The sequence below is a fragment of the Selaginella moellendorffii genome, unplaced genomic scaffold, assembly GCF_000143415.4.
Source record: "Selaginella moellendorffii unplaced genomic scaffold, v1.0 SELMOscaffold_11, whole genome shotgun sequence".
In the NCBI taxonomy this organism is placed as follows: Eukaryota; Viridiplantae; Streptophyta; class Lycopodiopsida; order Selaginellales; family Selaginellaceae; genus Selaginella; species Selaginella moellendorffii.
In genome coordinates, this window is record NW_003314272.1 from 1,139,739 (window position 1) to 1,158,732 (window position 18,994).

The 18,994-nt window shown below is 50.2% G+C and overlaps 8 protein-coding genes across 8 annotated transcripts; 3 read left to right on the top strand and 5 right to left on the bottom strand.

Moving 5' to 3' along the window:
* Positions 1-3,594: 3,594 nt before the first annotated feature.
* Positions 3,595-5,803, bottom strand: LOC9658568 (cold-responsive protein kinase 1). The gene is made up of 7 exons (XM_002968966.2): positions 5,269-5,803; positions 4,967-5,224; positions 4,793-4,902; positions 4,528-4,738; positions 4,235-4,475; positions 4,026-4,176; positions 3,595-3,977 (listed from the first exon to the last, which is right to left on the bottom strand). Exons 1-7 carry the CDS (start codon positions 5,705-5,707, stop codon positions 3,747-3,749), a joined length of 1,641 nt encoding a protein of 546 aa, XP_002969012.1. The 5' UTR covers positions 5,708-5,803; the 3' UTR covers positions 3,595-3,746.
* Positions 5,804-5,862: 59 nt separating this feature from the next.
* On the bottom strand, positions 5,863-7,043 carry LOC9658569 (abscisic acid receptor PYL5). Its single transcript, XM_002968967.2, has 2 exons — positions 6,945-7,043; positions 5,863-6,761 (listed from the first exon to the last, which is right to left on the bottom strand). The coding sequence occupies exons 1-2, from the start codon at positions 6,951-6,953 to the stop codon at positions 6,192-6,194; spliced, it is 579 nt and encodes a 192-aa protein (XP_002969013.2). The 5' UTR covers positions 6,954-7,043; the 3' UTR covers positions 5,863-6,191.
* Positions 7,044-7,096: 53 nt separating this feature from the next.
* On the top strand, positions 7,097-9,136 carry LOC9658570 (arginyl-tRNA--protein transferase 1). The gene is made up of 6 exons (XM_024673592.1): positions 7,097-7,282; positions 7,344-7,382; positions 7,444-7,591; positions 7,651-8,640; positions 8,692-8,878; positions 8,934-9,136. The coding sequence occupies exons 1-6, from the start codon at positions 7,132-7,134 to the stop codon at positions 9,060-9,062; spliced, it is 1,644 nt and encodes a 547-aa protein (XP_024529360.1). The 5' UTR covers positions 7,097-7,131; the 3' UTR covers positions 9,063-9,136.
* LOC9650947 (U3 small nucleolar ribonucleoprotein protein IMP4) lies at positions 8,870-10,453 on the bottom strand. The gene is made up of 8 exons (XM_024673602.1): positions 10,313-10,453; positions 10,157-10,240; positions 9,979-10,088; positions 9,872-9,922; positions 9,680-9,823; positions 9,518-9,607; positions 9,353-9,459; positions 8,870-9,290 (listed from the first exon to the last, which is right to left on the bottom strand). The coding sequence occupies exons 1-8, from the start codon at positions 10,422-10,424 to the stop codon at positions 9,113-9,115; spliced, it is 876 nt and encodes a 291-aa protein (XP_024529370.1). The 5' UTR covers positions 10,425-10,453; the 3' UTR covers positions 8,870-9,112.
* A 382-nt stretch (positions 10,454-10,835) lies between these two features.
* On the top strand, positions 10,836-12,328 carry LOC9658571. Its single transcript, XM_002968688.2, has 4 exons — positions 10,836-11,192; positions 11,272-11,390; positions 11,451-11,595; positions 11,673-12,328. Exons 1-4 carry the CDS (start codon positions 10,941-10,943, stop codon positions 11,805-11,807), a joined length of 651 nt encoding a protein of 216 aa, XP_002968734.1. The 5' UTR covers positions 10,836-10,940; the 3' UTR covers positions 11,808-12,328.
* An 898-nt stretch (positions 12,329-13,226) lies between these two features.
* On the top strand, positions 13,227-15,602 carry LOC9650948 (cold-responsive protein kinase 1). The gene is made up of 7 exons (XM_024673918.1): positions 13,227-13,249; positions 13,465-13,520; positions 13,712-13,779; positions 14,005-14,260; positions 14,497-14,784; positions 14,834-15,062; positions 15,117-15,602. Exons 1-7 carry the CDS (start codon positions 13,227-13,229, stop codon positions 15,592-15,594), a joined length of 1,398 nt encoding a protein of 465 aa, XP_024529686.1. The 3' UTR covers positions 15,595-15,602.
* LOC9650949 (cysteine synthase 2) lies at positions 14,781-17,276 on the bottom strand. Its single transcript, XM_002968969.2, has 8 exons — positions 17,055-17,276; positions 16,931-17,005; positions 16,724-16,867; positions 16,296-16,670; positions 16,003-16,238; positions 15,665-15,945; positions 15,298-15,602; positions 14,781-15,241 (listed from the first exon to the last, which is right to left on the bottom strand). The coding sequence occupies exons 1-6, from the start codon at positions 17,274-17,276 to the stop codon at positions 15,729-15,731; spliced, it is 1,269 nt and encodes a 422-aa protein (XP_002969015.1). The 3' UTR covers positions 14,781-15,241; positions 15,298-15,602; positions 15,665-15,728.
* A 21-nt stretch (positions 17,277-17,297) lies between these two features.
* LOC112345901 (zonadhesin-like) lies at positions 17,298-18,807 on the bottom strand. The gene is made up of 8 exons (XM_024673600.1): positions 18,719-18,807; positions 18,521-18,633; positions 18,426-18,464; positions 18,248-18,373; positions 18,097-18,195; positions 17,724-18,042; positions 17,573-17,667; positions 17,298-17,515 (listed from the first exon to the last, which is right to left on the bottom strand). The coding sequence occupies exons 1-8, from the start codon at positions 18,725-18,727 to the stop codon at positions 17,356-17,358; spliced, it is 960 nt and encodes a 319-aa protein (XP_024529368.1). The 5' UTR covers positions 18,728-18,807; the 3' UTR covers positions 17,298-17,355.
* Positions 18,808-18,994: the final 187 nt, after the last annotated feature.

Sequence of the window (18,994 nt, forward strand, 5' to 3'; positions counted from 1 at the left end):
GAGGATTCTGTGCCGTCGGCGGTTGCTGTCCTTGATGTTCAGTGTCCACAAGGCGCAGAGCAAGATCTACCTTCTCTCGATGAGGTTCGCGAGGCTCAAAAGATTGAGCTGTGGATTCGAAGGCTTCGAGATGGGTTTGAGAATCCTGCATCACTTGTTGATGACTTGCCTTTCAGGCATTTACATTCTCAATATCGCCTTGAAGATGGCCTTCTTTATTTTGTGGGGACGGATCCTGATGATCATTTACGGCTGGTGGTGCCTTTGGTGTTTATTCCGCGGTTTCTCCATGCCTACCATGATTCTCCTATTCTAGGTGGGCATATGGGACACCGTCGTGTCACCGAGAAATTGCACAGGTCTTTCTATTGGCCGGAGATGCGACGTGATATTATTCGGTATGTGCGTAGCTGCGTTTGGTGCCAAGCTCGTAATACTCCCCCTCGTGCTACGGAAGGACGGTTGGAGTCAATTGCAGTTTCCCGTCCGTTTGAGTTGGTGGCATTTGATCTTATGGGACCTTTTCCACGGTCGACTGCTGGCAATGAGTATGTTATTATTGCTTCTGACTACTTGACTCATTGGGTGGAAGTTTGTGCTCTTGCTAGCGCCTCGGCAACTGCTGTTGGATACTTCCTCCTCAATCGAGTAGTGTTCCAGCATTCTTGTCCAGAGCGGATTCTTTCGGATAATGGTCCTGCATTTATGGCTGAGGCATTTCATGTTTTGACGTCTCGGTTGGGGATATGCCACACTTTCACGAGTGCTTATCATCCACAATCAGACGGTCTGGTGGAACGACTCGTTCGGACATTCAAAGGGATGATTGCGAAGTATGTGAACTTTCAGCATTCGGATTGGGATGGTTATTTGCCGTCTCTTCGGTATGCATATGTTACAGGGGTGCAGAGTTCTGTTGGTGCTTCACCATATAAACTCCTATATGGTCATGATCCAATATTACCAACAGAGCTGGGTTTACCTTCGCGATTGCCACGAGCTGCCGATGCTAGATCATGGGACTGTAAGCGACTAAATTTTCCATTTTACTTTAGTCACTTAACCACACCTCCGACCATTTGGAGGAGTCTCATTCACAACCTCCATAAGTCCAATTCAGGACTTGGGACTTGCTAGCCCCGAGAATGGCATCCATACCACTCAACATTTGCACTTGGTCCAAGTGCTCCACGTGTCCGATCCCACGACCGACACTCAAAGGTACCACCGACATAGCAGCTTGTTACGCTAAGGTCATGCCCAATCACCTTTGCCACACTGGTAGTCCAATACCACTTGCATCACAGTCTTGGCTCTCCAAGACTAGGCAAACCATCCGTGAGTGGTCATCTCAGATCCACTCCTCAGCATCCTTAGGATGCCCACCGACAAGGGGGATAGCCTTCCCCAATATCCCTCTGTCAGTCCCCACTAAGTCCCTTTCTGCCCCTGGCCGTGTTTGCCAACACTGCCACTGGATCAAGACCCACAGGCCCGACCACTAAGTCCCACGGTCCTCTGGGACTTCCTCACCACACGACTGTGTCCTTGGTCACTACCCCAGAGGACTGCTCCTCTTCCATTTCCACAGTCTGGGCCTTTGGGGCAACATTTCGGAACACCGTGGCCTTACGCGAGCCACCTGGGTACTCTCCTCGCCTTCTGCCCTTGGGTGCTCTAGCCATGGGCTTAGAGCGGGTTCCGTTGAGCCACGCCAGGTATCCAAGTAGGTAGTGCCACCCACACTTGGACTGGGAGCATCGGCTAGTCGATCTCCCGGGGGAACTAGAGCCGGCTCTTGAACACTTCACCAAGCTACCCCGCTTGTCGGTCCGTATTCACTCTAGTCTTGGACTTCCCAGTGGGCAGCTCATCACCCAACACTGGGTATGGCCTTCTCGGACCAAACTGGCCCTTCCTGGGCCAAACTGGCCCTTCTTGGCCCAACTGGCTCCACTGGGCTCCAACCCCCACACTCTCCCTACTATACTTTTGGAACCCCCCGCAGCCCCCCCCCCCCCCCCCCTGGGGGACGATCGCTTTGGGCTTTCACCCAACTGCCTGTATTAGTATTCGGACTCGGACTCGGGCTCGAACTCAGACTCGGACTCGGTCTCGGTCCTGGTTTCGGACTCGGACTCGGTCTCGGTCTCGGTCTCGGCCTCGGTCTCGGCCTCGGTCTCGGTTCCATCTCGGACTCCATCTCGGACTCCATCTCGGGTCCATCTCGGACTCCATCTCGGGTCCATCTCGGGTCCATCTCGGACTCCATCTCGGGTCCATCTCGGACTCCATCTCGGGTCCATCTCAGGTCCATCTCGGACTCCATCTCGGACTCCATCTCAGACTCCATCTTGGGTCCATCTCAGGTCCATCTCGGACTCCATCTCGGACTCCATATCGGACTCCACTTCGGGTCCATCTCAGACTCCAACTCGGGTCCATCTCGAGTCCATCTCGGACACTTCCACGTGTCATGTGTTGGTCCTTTTGGGTCCCTTTTTGGAGCCTCGCTTTTTGCTCGCTTCGTGCTCATTCCTCGAGCACTTCATTGGGAGTTCCCCTCCCGCTCTTGACTTTTTAAGTCGGAGCTTTTGGTCTAAACGTGTTACGCTCGTTTGGCTCTCGCTTTGGCCACTACCACGTGGCGCCCTTCCGGCTCCACTTTGGGGCCTAGGGATTTTGTGTCTCAAAGGGACCAGTATTTGACAAGCATTCTTCCACTTGTCCAAGCAGAGTCTGCCGAACACTTAGGCCGCGTACAAGTGGGACAACAACGGCGTTACAACTCTCATCATCGTCCACCTGTGGAGTACAAAGTGGATGATTTTGTGTTAGTCCGTTTTCCCCATCTTACGGTACGTGGTTTATCTAAGGGGCTTCTTGCGCAATGGAAAGGACCGTATCGGGTGTTGCGGCAAATTGAACCACAAGTTTATGAGGTTCGGCATGACGTTCAGCAGGCCGATCCTCCAGAGATTGTGCATGTGCAGCGGCTAAACGCTTCGTACAAAGGGATCTGGAGGAGTTAATACCACCTACAGATCCACCGATGCCTCCTCCTGACGTTCCTCCGGATCCCGGCCCATCTTCAAGAGAACCGTGATGGTCTTCCATTATCCCGAGAGGAGGGGATGATGTGAGGGCCAAGTGTACGGTTACGATGCCGTATATTAATATTAGCGTAGTGGAATTTTGGTAGCCGTCGGATTGGTTTCAATCCGGACCTCTCGCTCCTGTATATAAACTAGGGTTTTTGGGTTAATGGATATGCACATTTCTGTATTCCCTTTCCATATTCCATGCATTCACAACATCTAATTAAATATATATTTATGCCTAATACAAATATCTTCAATACCAATAAATATTTAACCTATTCTAATTCATATAAAATATATTTTAAAACTTTTTGAATTGGTTTTTATAATCGTGGCCAATCTTGCCCAACTCAAAAACCTAGAGCTATTACTATACTCCTATATTTCCAACTCAAAGAACACGATGAAGTGGCGTGGATGGCGCTCATCACTGGGTTTGCGCGGCAGAAAGATTGCAAGAGTGCAAGCTATGGCATGAAGGTTTACACGATGGTTTAAGAGAAACTCTAGTAAAATGTGTTCGCCCAGCTTCAGCGTACCTTTCTTCTTTATTTCCTCGGCTTGAGACGACTTGGACAAGATCTTAAAGTCGGCAGAGTCCAAAAACTTGCTCAACGCGGCATGTCCATGGAATTCAAGTAATCGCTACTTGTACTCGTTGAGGAGCTCATTACCTGGCCAAAGTGAAAGGGAGCTTGAGTGGGATCCCAGCAACATGGCCACAACGTCACTCATTGTTGGTCGAGCTTCCTCATGTTCTTGTGTACACAGCATGGCAACACGGAGCAGCCTAGAAACCTCCTCCACCGCGTAGTCACCGCCCAGCCTCTTGTCAATGCATTCGCTCATCCTGTTTGCCATGACGAGTTTCCAAGACTGCAGCCATGACACCATGGGTTATCGGTTCTAATTTGATCGACTTACCAGTTGAAGTAAGAGCTCTTCTTCGGCTGGCAATGCCGGATCCACGCACTTTCTGCCGCTGGCGATCTCCAGGACGAGGATTCCATAGCTGAAGACATCGGCTTTGGCCGTCAATCGCCCTCGAGTTGCATACTCGGGTGCCATGTATCCACTAGAAGAATGGCGTGAGTTTCGTCCAGACTGTGGAAGGAAGAGGAGATCAAACTTACAGTGTGCCGGCCACCTTTGTGCTCGTGACGCCGAAGCCTTTGTCCAAGTCGAAGAGCTTTGATATCCCAAAGTCGGAGATCTTTGGCTGCAGCTTGTCGTCCAAGAGGATGTTGCTGGCTTTGATGTCTCTGTGGATAACCTGGACATGGGACTCCTCGTGCAAGTAACCAAGACCACGAGCTATCCCAATGGCGATTTGAAAGCGTGACTGCCAGTCAAGGAACGCGTTTGATCCAGAACCTGCGGATAAAGCTTCTCGTTAGAAAGAATGGAGAGAAACAAGGATTATTACTGAAGAGTGCTCGGTCAAGGCTGCCTTTGTTGAGGAACTCGTAGACGAGCAGCCTTTCATCTGCCTCAACGCAATAGCCTTTGAGCCTTACAAGATTTCGGTGCTGAATTCCCGTGATAATGGTGATCTCGTTCACGAACTCTCTTTTGCCTTGGTTAGACTGCAAGGAGAGCTTCTTCACTGCTACTTGCGAGCCATTGTTTAAGGTGGCCTACAGGAAACAGGATAGTTCTAGGCGTGCAACTTCACAGAATAAAGAACTAACCTTGTAAACAGTTCCAAATCCACCTTGTCCAAGCTTGTTCCTCTCGCTGAAGCTATCAGTGGCTAGAGACAAATCCTGGTACGTGAACACAACAGGACCCTCAATGCTTCCTGTTGTCAACGAAGCAAACCACGTCAAAAACGGGAAGAACACTCGAGAGAAAACAACACTTACTTTGGATGTCGGTATCGTCTCCACGCCTGTGGCGCCCAACCAACTTGGTATGCATCCTCCATCTCCATATGGCAAAGCCAGCAACACCCAAGAGCAAACAAAGCCCCACTGCTCCTCCCACGAGTCCCCATCGCCACACTAGAGCTCTATTGTCTCTAGAAGAGGAACTGGATGCTCGAGCCGGAGGAGAAGAACTTAACGGAGGTATTGGAGCTGGCGCAGGAGCTGAAACATTTGGACCCAGCACCCCCAATACACCTAAATTTCTCATATGAGATGCATCCTCCCTTATAGAAACTTACTCATATTGACCAGCTCGGGAGTAAAGTTGTAGTTCTCGAATCTAATGCGGCAGCGATTGGAGGTGTCGTTGGTCCAAAGCACGCCACCCACGGCAAGAGGAGCCAGTTGCTGGAACTCACTGTAGGTCTGCTGGATGCACGAGGCGCAGCTTGTCTGATCCGACATGTTGTAGCAGCCAGTGTGGCCGTAAGCGGTGTCGGGGAAATCGCCATAGCCAAGGCATGACGCGAATCCATTGGGAGGATTGTGTTCGTAGAGGAACTGGATGACCGTCTCCACATTCTTTTGGAACTGGCTCCCTTGGGTGGTCTTGCGGGTGTTGTAATACGCGACACCAGGTCTGGCGTCGCTGCTTGGCTCGTCGGGTGGAATGCCTTGCGCTGCCGAGCGATCGAGCAAGAACAGGGGGATCATCCATAGCAAGCTCAAGAGCGCCATTGCCGTGCTTCACGCGGCTGAGCCAAAGAGAGTATGTCAAGTCCAAAGCTGGTCAAGTCACACTCTAGCTGGTCAAAGTCATGCTCTCACATCTTTTCCAGCTTTTTTCCATACTTATAGCTGAGAGTGAGAGAGAGAGAGAATAAAGAAGCAAAGATTGCAAGGAAGCTCGATTACCTTTAGTTATAAGTACACAGCAAAGTATAAAAATTCCCAGTGTATATCCCGGGTAGCATCACAAAAGGTGCCCGAATTTTTTCCCATCTTATAAAAAATATCAGCCTCCTCTCCCTCCACCGCCATAGCCTTTTTCTGCCACTTTGTACACCGAAACCTGTAATTTTCGTAGTCCTCACGTACACACCATAAACCACACGAGATCATCAGCCAGGCAAAGAGCTCGACGATTACCCCCCAGTTTTTCGCGTCTCGACAATCACCGCCGCGTCCCGAGGGGAGCGCTCGAAGCTTTCCCCGGATCCGTCTAGACCGCATGGGGAAGGAGCCTCTCGCAGGTCCGAGCCAGCGACTGGAGATTGCAGCGCACCACCGTGTTGGTGAAAGTGAGCGTGTCCTCCCGGGTGTTCCCGTCCGGGATCTCCACCACGTACGACTCCATCACCAGCGTCCCCGGCCGGTCCTGGACCAGCGTCTCGTGCAGCGTCGTGATGGACCTGTAGTTCCTGAGCCTGTGGTCGCCATCCAGCACCTTGAAGCTCAGTATGTGCTTGTCCTCGTCCAGGATCTCCAGCTGCTCCTTGCTCGTCGTCGCCGGGAGCCCCGACACCACCGTGATCTCCCGGGTGCTCCCCACTTTGAGGTCGCCCTGCGTGGAGCAGCTGCGTATGAATCGCTTGTAGCACTGCGGCTGGTCGAACCGGCGAACCACTGACCAGACCACCTCCACCGGCGCTCGGACCTCCTGCACCAGCACGGAGCAGCACTCGTTGGAAGCCGGCTCGTGAGTGTGGTGCTCGCCGACAGCCTCCTCCATTCTAGCGCTCTCCCGCTCCAACTCTTCTATCCATTCTCCTGTAGAGGGCGCAACAGTTTCCTGCCAGCGGAGGAAATCAAGCGCGCGCGCGCGCCCCTTGCTTGTCAGGCCCCGCAATTCACAATGCAAAACAAGGAATCGATCACACAGGAATGGATCTTTTCACTCTTTTCTAGCCACCGCCCTAGCAAGCAGCTACCAGCAAGCAGCAATGGCATGAAATTCTGGCAATGCGCTGCTTACCTTGCACATACCAGCTGCTGGAGAAGATCCTAGCGACGAAATTGCGCGGCCAGCAGTGACTTTCACTCCCGCGAGATCATGTCAGAGCCAAAAGCCCTAGATAGCAAATCCACCGACCATATCTATCTGGGAATATGCCGCGGGCATCTCCTTGTCCGTACGATGCGCATTAGGGCGAGCGCGGGCGATGGCGGCCAGCAGCAGCAGCAGCAGCGGCAGCAGCGATGGCGGCGGCGCCAGCGGCAGGCGCGCCATCACCAGCATCGTCGACGACCAGGGCGTGTACAGCTCCCGGTGTGGCTACTGCAAATCCGAGCGGATGAGCAGCGTAGCTCACGGTGAGCGAAGTATGTGTGCTGTGGCTGGTCTTGACTGGGAATTTTGCGTGCTTCTTGGCAGGAATGGCCGCTCGCAGGCTTCACGTGAACGATTATCAAGGTATCTCTGTGATCTCTTCCTCTCGATTGGTGAAAGTTTTGTTTTATTTTTTCTTCTCCAGAGCTGCTGGATCGAGGGTGGAGACGATCTGGAAGTTTTCTCTATAAACCCGAGGGAAGGACGTGCTGTCCTCCCTACACCATTCGGCTCAAAGTGGACGCGTTCGTTCCTTCCAAGGAGCAAATCCGTGTAAGACGTCGCATGAACAGGCAAGAGCTAGAACTTTATCGGTCTTTGACGCGCACTTTTGACGATCTATCACAAGCAGGTATCTAGAAGGCGACTGCATTGGAAAAGATGATGATGCCTCCAAGGGAACTATCAGTGGAATGGAGACTGGGAAAGAAGAGGATGGAGTCTCCGCGGCCCTTGTAGATAGCTTGAAGGCAGCGATAAGGGATTGGATGGTGGATGCCGGTGTAGGCTCGGACTTCCAGGTTCCGGATGTTGGAGTTCGCAGGATATCGGAGAAGGTTAGAAAAAAGCTCCAGGAGGGGAGCACTTCTGAGTGGGAAGCGAGCTACACGAGCAACGCTGCGTTTTTAGTGGCATCGGCCTTGAAGAAGAGGCGCAATTTAGATGGTGGTCAGCTAGCTATGGAGGTGGTACCGGCGGACTTGGCTTCTCAGCTGGCAGCGAAGCTCTCGGCTAAACAGCTGAGCGGTGTAGTTGTGAAGGCTTGCAAGGGTCACGTCAACTTTTATCTCTCGAGCTCAGCCAAGGGGAAATCTTCTGTGGCTGCCATCCATGGCGAAACAAAAGCTGGCAATGGAGATGGAGAAGCTCCGGTACACAGGGTGAAGCGGACTTTGGAGGTGCGAATGCAAAGGTCGGCATTTGATCGTGAATCGTTTGAGCTTTACAAGAAATACCAGGTTCTTGTCCACAACGACAAGCAGGTCCTGGAATCGTCGTATCGAAGATTTCTGGTGGATTCTCCATTACTTCCTTTTCAAAGTGCCTCCACTAGCTATGGCTCTTTCCATCAGCAGTACAGAATCGATGGACGCCTTGTTGCTGTGGGGGTTGTCGACATTCTTCCAAAGTGCCTTTCCAGCAAGTATTTGTTTTGGGATCCCGACTTTGCGTTTCTTTCTCTGGGAAAGTTTTCGGCATTGCAGGAGATCGAGTGGGTTAAAGCTGCCGCCGAGCCATCGTTACAGTATTATTATCTCGGTTACTACATACACTCCTGTCCAAAGATGCGCTACAAGGCGGCCTACGCGCCAGCGGAGCTTCTCTGTCCTTTGACGCTAAAGTAAGCTTTCAAGTTTTACCGCATAGTAAGAAACTAATGTGTGCTTGATAGATGGATACCCTTTGGTATTGCTCGTCCACTTGTGGAAACCGGGGCCTTTGTTCGACTTTCAGGCGAGAACAAACAAGCCGATATCACAAGCAACGGCACCGAAGCTCTCGAGCTACACGAGACTCCCAAGAACCTCGGTGAAGTTCCCATTGTTCTCTACAGCAGCGGTCGATGCATCTTACTCAAGGTATCATCTTTTTCTTTCAATTCCCATTTAGTCTCGGATGGTTTCGATACACCAGGATTTGGAACTAGCAGCTCCAAAGCGCTTCATTGAAGGACTGAAGTGGCAACTGTTGCAGTATTGGCAGCTTGTTGGGGAGGGCCTCGCATCTCGAATGGCGTACGCCATCCAGTCCAAGTTTTCCTGACTGAAAACGACTTACATGTACGGCCACTATTGTATTTTCCGATTCGATTCTCATAAAGCAGCACGCTTGCGAGACGAGTTCATGTATGGCCGGATGACCCACTCGTTCTGTGCCTCGGTTTGGTCCACCGTTCCCAGCTTGATTTGATACAGCCTCAGCTCGAAGCGCGGTCCTACCTCCTTGAGCTCGATGGATTTGACGCCCCCCTGCTTTTCGTAGACGTGGTGCCTGCGAATCAAACAACGAAACGTGCTGGCTTCAGACAGGAAAAATGCGGAGATGGAATGTGCCTGAAAGAGATGTAGTCCTGCTGGTTTGCGAATGTGATTAAACGCTTCGAGTCCGGCTTCGGGACGGGGAAGAGGTATTTGAGTATGTTTGAAGTTCTCATTCCCAGCTGGAAGAGAGACAAAAAGTCAGAAACGAAAACGGATAAAGACGAAGAAAACTTGCACCTTGGTGTTGAAGTTATTGAGTATTAGATGTGGATATGCTTCAGACATTGTTCCCAGGCCTTTCTTGTCCTTGATATCGTGCCTCGTTACCTGCATAATGGCTCATTAATCAGCTTGGTTCCTAGAAACTTCAAGAAAAAAACTTTAAACACCACTACTCACCACATTCATGAGACCGAAATACGCAGTCGGACCATACGGGAGATGGCAGACGATCAAGCCATCCGGCTCTCCTCTGTGTTCATGAACCATGATTATGTCGGTAAAATCGTGAGCTCGACAAGATTCCACGATCTCTGCAATCACCTGTCCAAAAAAGCTTAGTTTCTACGGGGAAAAGCGTGAATGGCGAACCTGTCCTCCACGGTTCATCCTTTGCGCATTTGGAAAGACGATCTTTAGTTCCTGTAAACAACCGGCCAGAACATTTTTCCTAGACTCATGGTAACACCTCAAGCTACCTTGACAAACTGCGTAAGTCGACTACTAGGATCGCGGGAAGTGGTCAGGAGAATTTTCGGATCAACCTCTCCAGCATAAGCGTACTCATCATCGACGTGCGTAGTAGGCTCTGAAACACGAATACACACACCCCCATTCACTAAACAATCTCGACGACGCAAAAACGTAAGAAAGAACCTGCCGTGTTGTCATCCTCGAGGTCGATTTCCTGCCTCAAAGACGCCTCATCGTTCCGCAACTCAGTCGGCAATGGCTTCCCTTCTACGAAAGCGCAAAAGAAAAAAAAGAAAAAAGAAACGCTGCTCATCTCCTCGCAAAAAGAGATTCTCGTACCTTGCAGCGCCTGCTTGATCTTGCGCTTCTTCTCGTACACCTCGCGCTCCTTGCCCTCCAAGCTCTTGCGATACAGATACTCCCGCCGGAGACGGGCATTCCGCCGGATCATCGCCCCCAAGAGCCCTAGCAAAAGCCCTAAATCCCAGCACAGAATATTCCACACAGCATCACCGAATATTCGTAAAACGCCCTTTCGGAAAAGGTGAAAAGTAAAGTAAAGAAAAGAAAAGATTGCCACGAAGGCAATGTGATTCATGCAACGCAGGTGGGCGCAAAAATATCAACGTGTGACATGGCGCGAGGCTGGCCATTCTCGCGCTGCCACGAAGCCCCCACCGTCCATGCTCCGCGTTGGACCCGGGGCATCTCCACGCGAATATGCTTCGCCCTCATGTCCAGTGTCGCGTTGCGCCATGCTGGGGCGTATCCCGGATTCCAGCTGGGACCCTTCGCCTCCTTCTCCACACATTGCCCCGCGCTATTGATATTTTTTTCTACCAGGCCTAGTACTTAAGCTACCACCCATTCTTCTCTCTCTCACTCCACTCTGTCTCTCTCGCTCGCTCCGCTCGAGGAGGAGGGAATCTGATCGAGAGAGCGGATAGAGGGAGAGGAGCGAGGAGCAATGGCAGCAACAGTAGCCAGCACCGGCGCTGCTTCTTCCTCTTCTTCTTCGTGTCCTTCTTCTTCGAATTCCTGTACTAGAGCTCTTCCCAGATCCACCATCGTGAGGATGAGGACGAGGGCGGTCGAGTGCTGCGCGGCCTCGAGCAAATCCGCCGCTGTTGGGTCGAGCGTGCGCTGCCCAATCTCAGCTCCGGTGCCGTCCCGATTCGTCCTTCCGCCGCAGATGATCCCAATTCCGGTGGTGATCGAGGTAACGTCTCGGAAGCTATGTCTTGTTCGTTGAGTTCCGTGCTTATGTCGGTGTGCGCGGTTTGTCGGTGGTGGCTCAGGTTGATCAAGACGAGGAGGACGAGCTCACTTTCCTGGATTACGACGACGACAATGAAGGGAAGAGGAAGTCTCCTTGGCTTACGTCTCAGTACTTGAGCTTGAGGCTGCGATGTTCCTCGTAAGTTTTCTCTCTCGGCAGGCTCTTGGATTGGAGCTCACAAACGAGTGCTCTGTCTAGGTTGATGATGAAGGAAGCGAAGGATGCTCTCAGTCGCCACTTCAAGGGACGAGAGCCGACCGTCTCCGTGAACTCCATGCTCAACACCACCGCTGACAAAGTCTCGAGTTCTTCCGCCGGTAGCAACAAGAAGGCAACCGACAAGGTAGGAGTTTTCGCGTTTGATCGATCTTTTCTCGTCAGTGCCCCTGACTGACTTGAATTGCTCGAAAAACTTTCCAGAACCGCCACCTCCAGCTGAATCTCATCAGCGAAAGCTACCACGGGGATACCGTTAAGTTCATCACGGATGTGGTTCTTTCCGACGAGCAGGGAGGTTACTTTGGAGACCGGGCCGTCAACTCCACCGTTGCTTGAGGATCGAGCTTGGGAAAAAGCGAGAATCTTCCTCTTCTTCATCCTCATCGAAAGGATAGAACACAATGGTGGAAGCGTTTTGCTAGGCCCTGCTTCTACACTCCCATCCTGATCTGATGAACACCGGAACTTGGATGATCTGTGCGAGGATGATCTGCTGCCTGGAAACTCTATTAAAAGCTTGGATCAAGAGAAAAATACGACTTTCGAGGATACATGATCGCGGCAGAGCACAGTTGGATCGTCGTCGTCTTGCTCCGGAAAAAAAGATAGAAAAGAGAATGCTTGGCTCGAGATGGCTGTAAAATAACAAGCGGAGGAGAAGAAACCAGAGAATAGAATACTCTCTCATATCACTCTCACTTGTTAGTGTGTGTCGAGTGATTGCCCACAATGTCAGGAATAATTCGAAGGCAATCACCAACAGGAATCCGGGATAACATCGAAAACGGTTGACAGTGCTGTTCTCGAGATCTCCGGATGAGAGAAGGGAAATGCAAAGACGAATGTTCAAAGTGGAAGTCCAATTGAGGAGTCCAGCTCCATCGCAGTTCATGGCCTGTCAGTGAAGATTCCATCCTCGTTGAGCACGGAACTGTTGCAAAACAGCCAAGAAGTTGGGAAAAGATAAGACAGAATCACGCCCATGCTCCACGGATGGATGGATCCATCCAGCTATTGTTTTAGCCAAAGCAAAGTATTTGATGGTTTGATCGCTAACCAGAAGCTCGACTACGGAGGTTCTTTCCACCACAAGAACTCGGTAGAAAAGTTGCAATGTAGCAAAAGCCAAAGGTTGTCGCTGGCACGAGATGCCTGGCGAATCGAGTAAAGTTCTGGCCCTGCACGTCTGCTCGAAAGCTCGCAAGAGACGAATAGCGGTGGCTATTCTTCTTCAAGAGATTCCCAAACTGTTTTGTTTGGTGTCCCGCTGAGCAACAGAGGGATCCGCGCTCTCGCCTGCTTGTTTGCGTGAGGCGGTTCTTTGTACATGATTCTGGCATCAAGTTGCCATTGATCGTGCAAAGTACTTCCAAGTGTGGTCCTTGTGAGCGAATGAAGGATGGAAACTCGTACAAGCCTCTCCACCATTGTTCTCGAGAGAGCATACATTAAGGAACGGTCAGACTTCCAGTATTTCTCCTCAGACTGCTGTCCTTCTGAATGTCGACAGCTTACCATTCTTCCTGCAACAGAGCTAACTTGAAAGCTCATCTATGAAAACTCAAAGGGAACGTGGATTTAAACTCACCAACAGTGCACACAACTCCAAAACACGTAGACTATCCCACACAAAAACCATGGAGCGTCAGTGCCGATTGCTCTTCAAGCTACCCAAGTGCCGCTAATTCTGGTGGTCGAATGCTGGCTTTATTGAGGAAGTGTTCAACGAAGTTCTATCCATAATTCGAAGGATAGATGCGAGTTGAGCTTAATTTCACGTCAGTCAATGAAAGCCATCGCAGTCTTTGACTCAATGGAAGTCAATAAATGTCAAAGAAGGTCTTCAAAAGACTGGATTGACTACTATTGACCTTGAGCTCAAATTAAGCATGACTAGCTGATATCTTTAACTATGGGTAGAGAGTGCATGGTTCAACTTTACCAGAACTTCTAACTCCATGATTGGAAACGTGGATCATTGCATTGTTTACAGGTCTGAAATCTTTGCGAGGCCAGGAAAGATGGAGATTTGGGGCATTGTGGAGGAAAGTATAAATACAAAGTCAGGAGGGCTACGAGTGATGTTGTGGCGATACTCTCTCTACTTTGGCCGCTAAGCTCCACCACGTGTCTTGCATACGACCCCTGCTGTCCGAAACAGAGTGTCAATCCCGGTGACTTTAATTACATTAACTTGGTGCATTTCATTCCTTAAACTAAGAATATTTCAGGTGTTACAGGCATGCCATCTGGAGGCGTCCCGCCTCACAAGCCAAGTTCTGACTTCCAAGGAGGTTCACAACTGTTTGTATTGCTGCTCATGAAAGCCCACCTATAAAACCAAGGGGGCAAATGCTGTCTATCAGACAAGAAATGGCTGTGGAGATCCTCTTCTTCTGCTGGTTCCTGATCGCAACCCGCGTTGATCAGGCTGCGGCACAGGCCACACCAGGCATCTACTTCAACAGCAGGAGAACCACCGCAGGGAGCCAGCTCCAAGCCAACATAGACTTCGTAGTCGGGTTCCTCGCAGATCACTCCTCCCAATGGCTACGCGACATGTCCCGGCTATGGCAAGACCCCGGACACCATCTACGCGAACACGGGCTGCTACAACCGGCCGGATCAACAAAGCTGCACCGTTTGCATCAACATCGCCTACTCAACGGCCCAAACCTCGGCTCCACTCACCATCGGTGCTGCTGTCTGGCTCAATGAAACCGCGCACCAGTACGCATGCAGCCTGACCTTCGAAGTATACAACTTCACGGACTCGTTGCTCGCTTCGCGTAAGTGCTTCCAAAGCTCTAAAGTTGTGGTTTCTCTCATCTTGGAAACTATGCCACTAGATATGCTCGGGGTCTTAGGTCCCAGCGGCGTAGTGTTTTTCGTCTTGAGATGGAGATGGAGGCCACGGAGAAAGGTCTCGGATTCGGAGAGCTCTGTCTATAACATGGGGAATCCAAGGCTGTTTACGTACAACGAGTTGTCTGTGGCCACGGATAGTTTCAGTGAGGAAAACCAGCTTGGTCAAGGTGGCTTTGGAGTTGTGTACAAGGTAATCTCGTCCAAAGGTGTCCACTCATAAGCGTTGATTGCCAGGCCAATCTCAAGGATGGGACGCAAGTGGCAGTGAAGAAGCTCTCGCTCCACTCCAAGCAGGGAAAGCAAGAGTTTGTCAACGAGCTCAACATTATCACAGGGATTCGCCACCGGAATCTTGCCATGCTCCACGGATATTGCGTCGAAGCCAATGAGAGGCTCTTGGTTTACGAGTTCCTGGAGAACGGCAGTCTCGACAGTGCGCTCTTCCGTTAAGTGTTTGTCTCCACTTTTATTAAGATCTTATTTTCTCCTCACAGAAAGTTCTTCGGCCTTGAATTGGCAGTCTCGGTTCCAGATCACGATCGGGATCGCTCGGGGCCTTGCTTACCTGCACGAGGAGTCACACTTTCAGATAATCCACAGGGACATCAAAGCCAGCAACGTTCTCCTCGACGCCAAGTTACAGCCAAAGATATCGGACTTTGGCCTCTCCAAGCTCTTCGATCTGGATGGAAAGCACGTCGTCTCAAAAGTGGCTGGAACATTGTAAGTTCTCTTCTAGTGGAAGATATGGTTGACAGATTTGCCTCGTTTTTGCAGCGGATATATGGCACCAGAATATGCGGTTCACAGGAGATTGTCACCGAAAGCCGACGTCTTCAGCTTTGGGGTTCCCGTCCTGGTGATCTTGAGCGGGAGGAAGTGCGTGGATCTGGCACGATCATCTGGCCAAGAACACATAGTGCAAATGGTGAGCATAAAAATAAATAAATCTTCTTACGGTTGGTTTCTCCAGACTTGGAAGCTCTGCGAGGCTGGAAAATTGGACGAGTGCGTTGACTGGAAGCTTGGCAGTGATTATGATCCCGACGAAGTCTACAGGATGGTTCACATTGCTCTGCTGTGCACTCAAGAGCGTGAAGAGCTCCGACCAGTAATGAGCGACGTTGTGACAATGCTACTGGGACGTCTTGACCTCCACCCTCTCCCTACTCATGCCCCCGGTACTTATCTTAAGACCAGGACCAGCTCCAGTACTGGTAATAGGTGTTCCATAGAAGTTTTCAGTGCTCGCTAGTCCGCTGTCTGTTTCGATTTACAAGTCGTTTGTAATTGCGTTACTGCAATAGAGAGTATAACTGACTCACCGTCAGAAGCCAAGAACATTAAGACACAGTCGCAAGTGTGTCAGGACTACAGAATATATGATCCTTATACGAGGAATTCCAATCCCTTTGCAGTAGGAAGGAGGCCATGAGTTGATAGATATTCTGCATTGTAGAACTTGCTTAGATGGCGTGAACCACTATCGCAAAGAATGGTGACGATGGTGTGGCCGGGACCAAGCAAGCGAGCAACCCGCACAGCGCCTACGCAGTTCATCGCCGAGGAGCTGCCGACGAAGATTCCATCCTCTCTCAATAAGAACCTGTTGCAGGAAAGGCAACCAAGCTCAAAAAGGAAGGCCAAAGAATACAAAACTGACCTCGACATCTCTACGGCTTCCTTGTCAGTGCCTCGGATGGCTCCATCAAGTTTAGCCAAAAGGAAATTTTTCGTCAGACGGTTAATGCCAATTCCCTCCGTTATGGTATCGAATGGATTTTTAAGTCTCTTTCCTTCTGCTTCTTCTCTAGCATACAGGACACCTCTTGAAACCCTGTTATAAAGTCCAGAACCAGGCGGGTCTATCAAGTAACACTTGACTTCTGGCCTTTGATCCTGCAAGAAGGAAAAAGAACTCTTTGACAAATGCAAAGCTTGGAGCTTGGAAATTACCTTGAGATAGCATGTAATGCCCGCGATTGTGCCACCGGTGCCAGATGCCGCTACAAAAGCATCAACTTTGCCTCCAGTTTGCTTCCATATTTCTGGCCCCGTTCCTTGGTAATGAGCCCGAAAGTTTGCCAGGTTCTCAAACTGGTCAGCAAAATATCCCCCTTGCGCTTCATCTTTGCTGTCGACGTTATGTGTACCATTTTTCGTTTGATTCTTGTCATTTTTATCGAAGGGGCAAACGATCATTCGCTCTTTGTACTTTGCTTCAGCTTCCTGTGCTCTTCGTCGTGCAATGTTTACGAAGTGGTCCTTATGCGTTATGGAAACCGGTCGAACTCTCTCCACAGTGGCACCTAGCGCTTCCAGAAGTTGAGCCTACAACGAATGCGTTTTGAGTCATACAAGTGAGAACGAATTCCAAAACCAACCTTTTCGATTGCTGCATCATCTGGAATCACTACATGGCACTTGCAACCACACGCCACGGCAACCATAGCCAGGCTAATGGCAGTGCTTCCAGCGCTTCCTTCGGTGACCACACCTCCAGGACGTAGCTTTCCGGATTGCAAAGCCTGCAAACACGAGAAAAACGAAAGAAGGAAAGTGACAAAGTAGAGAAAAAAATACAAACAGACCTCTTTGATGACTTTCACAGCTACTCGATCTTTGATACTTCCTCCAGGATTTAGAAACTCCGCTTTGGCATAAATCTGGCAACAAACACTGAGCGCTGCTCAAGGTCGGTAGAAAAACATTCACCTCGCAGCCTGTTGCCTCGGACAAACTCCGAATTCTCACCAGCGGCGTGTTCCCGACAGCTCCCAGAATCCCGTGCGCGTGTTGCCGATCGCAATGCGCCGCGCTCCACACGATCTGAGAGCTGCGCCGCCGCCGCCGCCGCCGACTGGAGCTCACAATCGCGATGGCGCCAATGACGAGAGCTCCTCCGGAGATCACCACCGCGATCGCGAGCTTCCTCATATTGACCTAAATATTTTCCCCCTCTGGTGGAATTTAACGGGCAAATGTACAAAGATCGCAGTAAAAAAGAGAATCTAATCTATGCCAGGTATTGGACGGCCTGGATTTCTTGGTTCCGTCGCTCTTGCCTGAGGCGCTTGGAGTACGATGGAAGATGTAATCTCTTCGTTCTCGTGGCTTGTTTCATAGTCTCGAAAGTCGGCATGCTGTCAAATCCTCCAGGAGGAGCCATGGATTTTCTGGAAAGATCACTCGAGCAATATAAGTTCTTGACCACTCTGGATTGAAAAGCTTACCGCGCAAGGACTGGGAGCTTGAACGGATCCTCGGGCTTTGGTATTTGTTCTCCTCCTTCACCACCAGCAGCAGTGGCATCAGGAGCTCCAGGAGCCTGTTGAAGATATGCCGAGAGAGATGAGTAAGTTATAGATTGGAACGCTCCGTTACCTGAGGAGGAACGATTTCGGCGGGAGGAGCAACGACGGACTTCTTCGGGGACAGAGTAACAGATTTTCTGGGAGCAGCGGCAGCGGCAGCAGCAGCATCGATTGTTGGAGCGGGGACAACCGGTGGTAAAGTCACTACAGTCGTCTGATCCTCGGGAGATTTTTCATCTCTGGGTGGCTGTTCCGGTGTTGGCTTCGTCACTGCTGGTTTCAGGATTGGCAGAGTCCTTGTGGCGATGCCGGGAGGATCAGCAGGCATGAAACTCTTGAATGTCATTTCTCGTTTAGTGTTTTCTTCCTCAGATAGCTGCTCCAAGTAACTAGAGATTAAGAAAATACTGTCAGAAATGAAACCAGATAAACGACTTTGGTACCTCAAACACAGCATTTCTCTTGGTGGAACAAGCGGACTTCCTTGCTTCACTAAAGGATCACCAGTGATGACATTGACCAGGTGATACTGATCCTCCACCCTACGTTGCAAATTAAGTACATCCTAGCGCTGCTTAGAAAGATATCACTTACTCTTTCATTTGCCTTTTGCCAGTCCGACCCGTCTCCTCCAAAAGGACTTGCAAGCCCTGACCCAAGTTGCCGTATACGCCTTCCCACTGATCTTGGCCATTTCTCTTTGCCACGATCTTTTCAAGCCTGCTTGGACAGCTTACATTACAAACAGAGACCATAGAAAAGATAGTCATACCCGCTGGGCCATCTCAGGCACTTCGCAAATCTCAAAAATCTGCAGAGGTAACAGAATAGCTCAGCAGAGTTATAATCAGAAGAAAGTATACATACGGCACACATCCTTCTCCCTCCTTATCCGCATAAGGAATCAATCTTCGAAACTCTTCGTCCGTGTAGTATACACCAAACTGCTCTAAACTAGTACGCAAATCCTCGTAACTAACCTGCAGAGACGAAACAATGAAATTAGTTCTAGAAAAAAAAAACAAAGTAAAAGAAAACACCCATGTAATACTAGTTATATCATACCCTGAGCATGAGGAAGAGCTGACCCTATCTGTACTGTTTGGATCAAAATGTTTGCACGCATCTGGAAGCTGGCCTGATTTCCAATACAACTGCACAATCGAAAAAAAGAATTTAGAAAAAAGAAGAATGTAAGAAGAGTTCGAATGCAAGACGTACTTTCTCCATCAATCTGTCGATTACAGGCTCTCCTCCGGATTGCCATAACCGTTTTCGAGGGGCTATCATTTTCCTCTTGAGCCTCTTGAACTCTGGAGCGTTTGTTTGTAAGTAAATAGT

Coding starts and splice junctions, on each gene's coding strand:
- LOC9658568 (XM_002968966.2), bottom strand. CDS start 5,707: ATGGCGCTCTTGAGCTTGCTATGGATGATCCCCCTGTTCTTGCTCGAT. Junction 4,476..4,527: donor CCTTGACCGAGCACTCTTCA/GTAATAATCCTT, acceptor CTTTATCCGCAG/GTTCTGGATCAAACGCGTTC. Junction 4,177..4,234: donor ACAAAGGTGGCCGGCACACT/GTAAGTTTGATC, acceptor CCATTCTTCTAG/TGGATACATGGCACCCGAGT.
- LOC9658570 (XM_024673592.1), top strand. CDS start 7,132: ATGGCGGCCAGCAGCAGCAGCAGCAGCGGCAGCAGCGATGGCGGCGGC. Junction 7,283..7,343: donor GATGAGCAGCGTAGCTCACG/GTGAGCGAAGTA, acceptor GCTTCTTGGCAG/GAATGGCCGCTCGCAGGCTT. Junction 8,879..8,933: donor GTCGATGCATCTTACTCAAG/GTATCATCTTTT, acceptor TCGATACACCAG/GATTTGGAACTAGCAGCTCC.
- LOC9650947 (XM_024673602.1), bottom strand. CDS start 10,424: ATGATCCGGCGGAATGCCCGTCTCCGGCGGGAGTATCTGTATCGCAAG. Junction 10,241..10,312: donor GATCAAGCAGGCGCTGCAAG/GTACGAGAATCT, acceptor GCGCTTTCGTAG/AAGGGAAGCCATTGCCGACT. Junction 9,824..9,871: donor GGATGAACCGTGGAGGACAG/GTTCGCCATTCA, acceptor TTTTTTGGACAG/GTGATTGCAGAGATCGTGGA.
- LOC9658571 (XM_002968688.2), top strand. CDS start 10,941: ATGGCAGCAACAGTAGCCAGCACCGGCGCTGCTTCTTCCTCTTCTTCT. Junction 11,193..11,271: donor CAATTCCGGTGGTGATCGAG/GTAACGTCTCGG, acceptor GTGGTGGCTCAG/GTTGATCAAGACGAGGAGGA. Junction 11,391..11,450: donor TTGAGGCTGCGATGTTCCTC/GTAAGTTTTCTC, acceptor TGCTCTGTCTAG/GTTGATGATGAAGGAAGCGA.
- LOC9650948 (XM_024673918.1), top strand. CDS start 13,227: ATGCGAGTTGAGCTTAATTTCAC. Junction 13,250..13,464: donor CGAGTTGAGCTTAATTTCAC/GTCAGTCAATGA, acceptor CATTGTTTACAG/GTCTGAAATCTTTGCGAGGC. Junction 15,063..15,116: donor TCAAAAGTGGCTGGAACATT/GTAAGTTCTCTT, acceptor TCGTTTTTGCAG/CGGATATATGGCACCAGAAT.
- LOC9650949 (XM_002968969.2), bottom strand. CDS start 17,276: ATGAGGAAGCTCGCGATCGCGGTGGTGATCTCCGGAGGAGCTCTCGTC. Junction 16,671..16,723: donor ATGATGCAGCAATCGAAAAG/GTTGGTTTTGGA, acceptor CATTCGTTGTAG/GCTCAACTTCTGGAAGCGCT. Junction 15,946..16,002: donor GAAGCCGTAGAGATGTCGAG/GTCAGTTTTGTA, acceptor TTCCTGCAACAG/GTTCTTATTGAGAGAGGATG.
- LOC112345901 (XM_024673600.1), bottom strand. Junction 18,465..18,520: donor GAGGGAGAAGGATGTGTGCC/GTATGTATACTT, acceptor TTACCTCTGCAG/ATTTTTGAGATTTGCGAAGT. Junction 17,668..17,723: donor CCGAAATCGTTCCTCCTCAG/GTAACGGAGCGT, acceptor TATCTTCAACAG/GCTCCTGGAGCTCCTGATGC.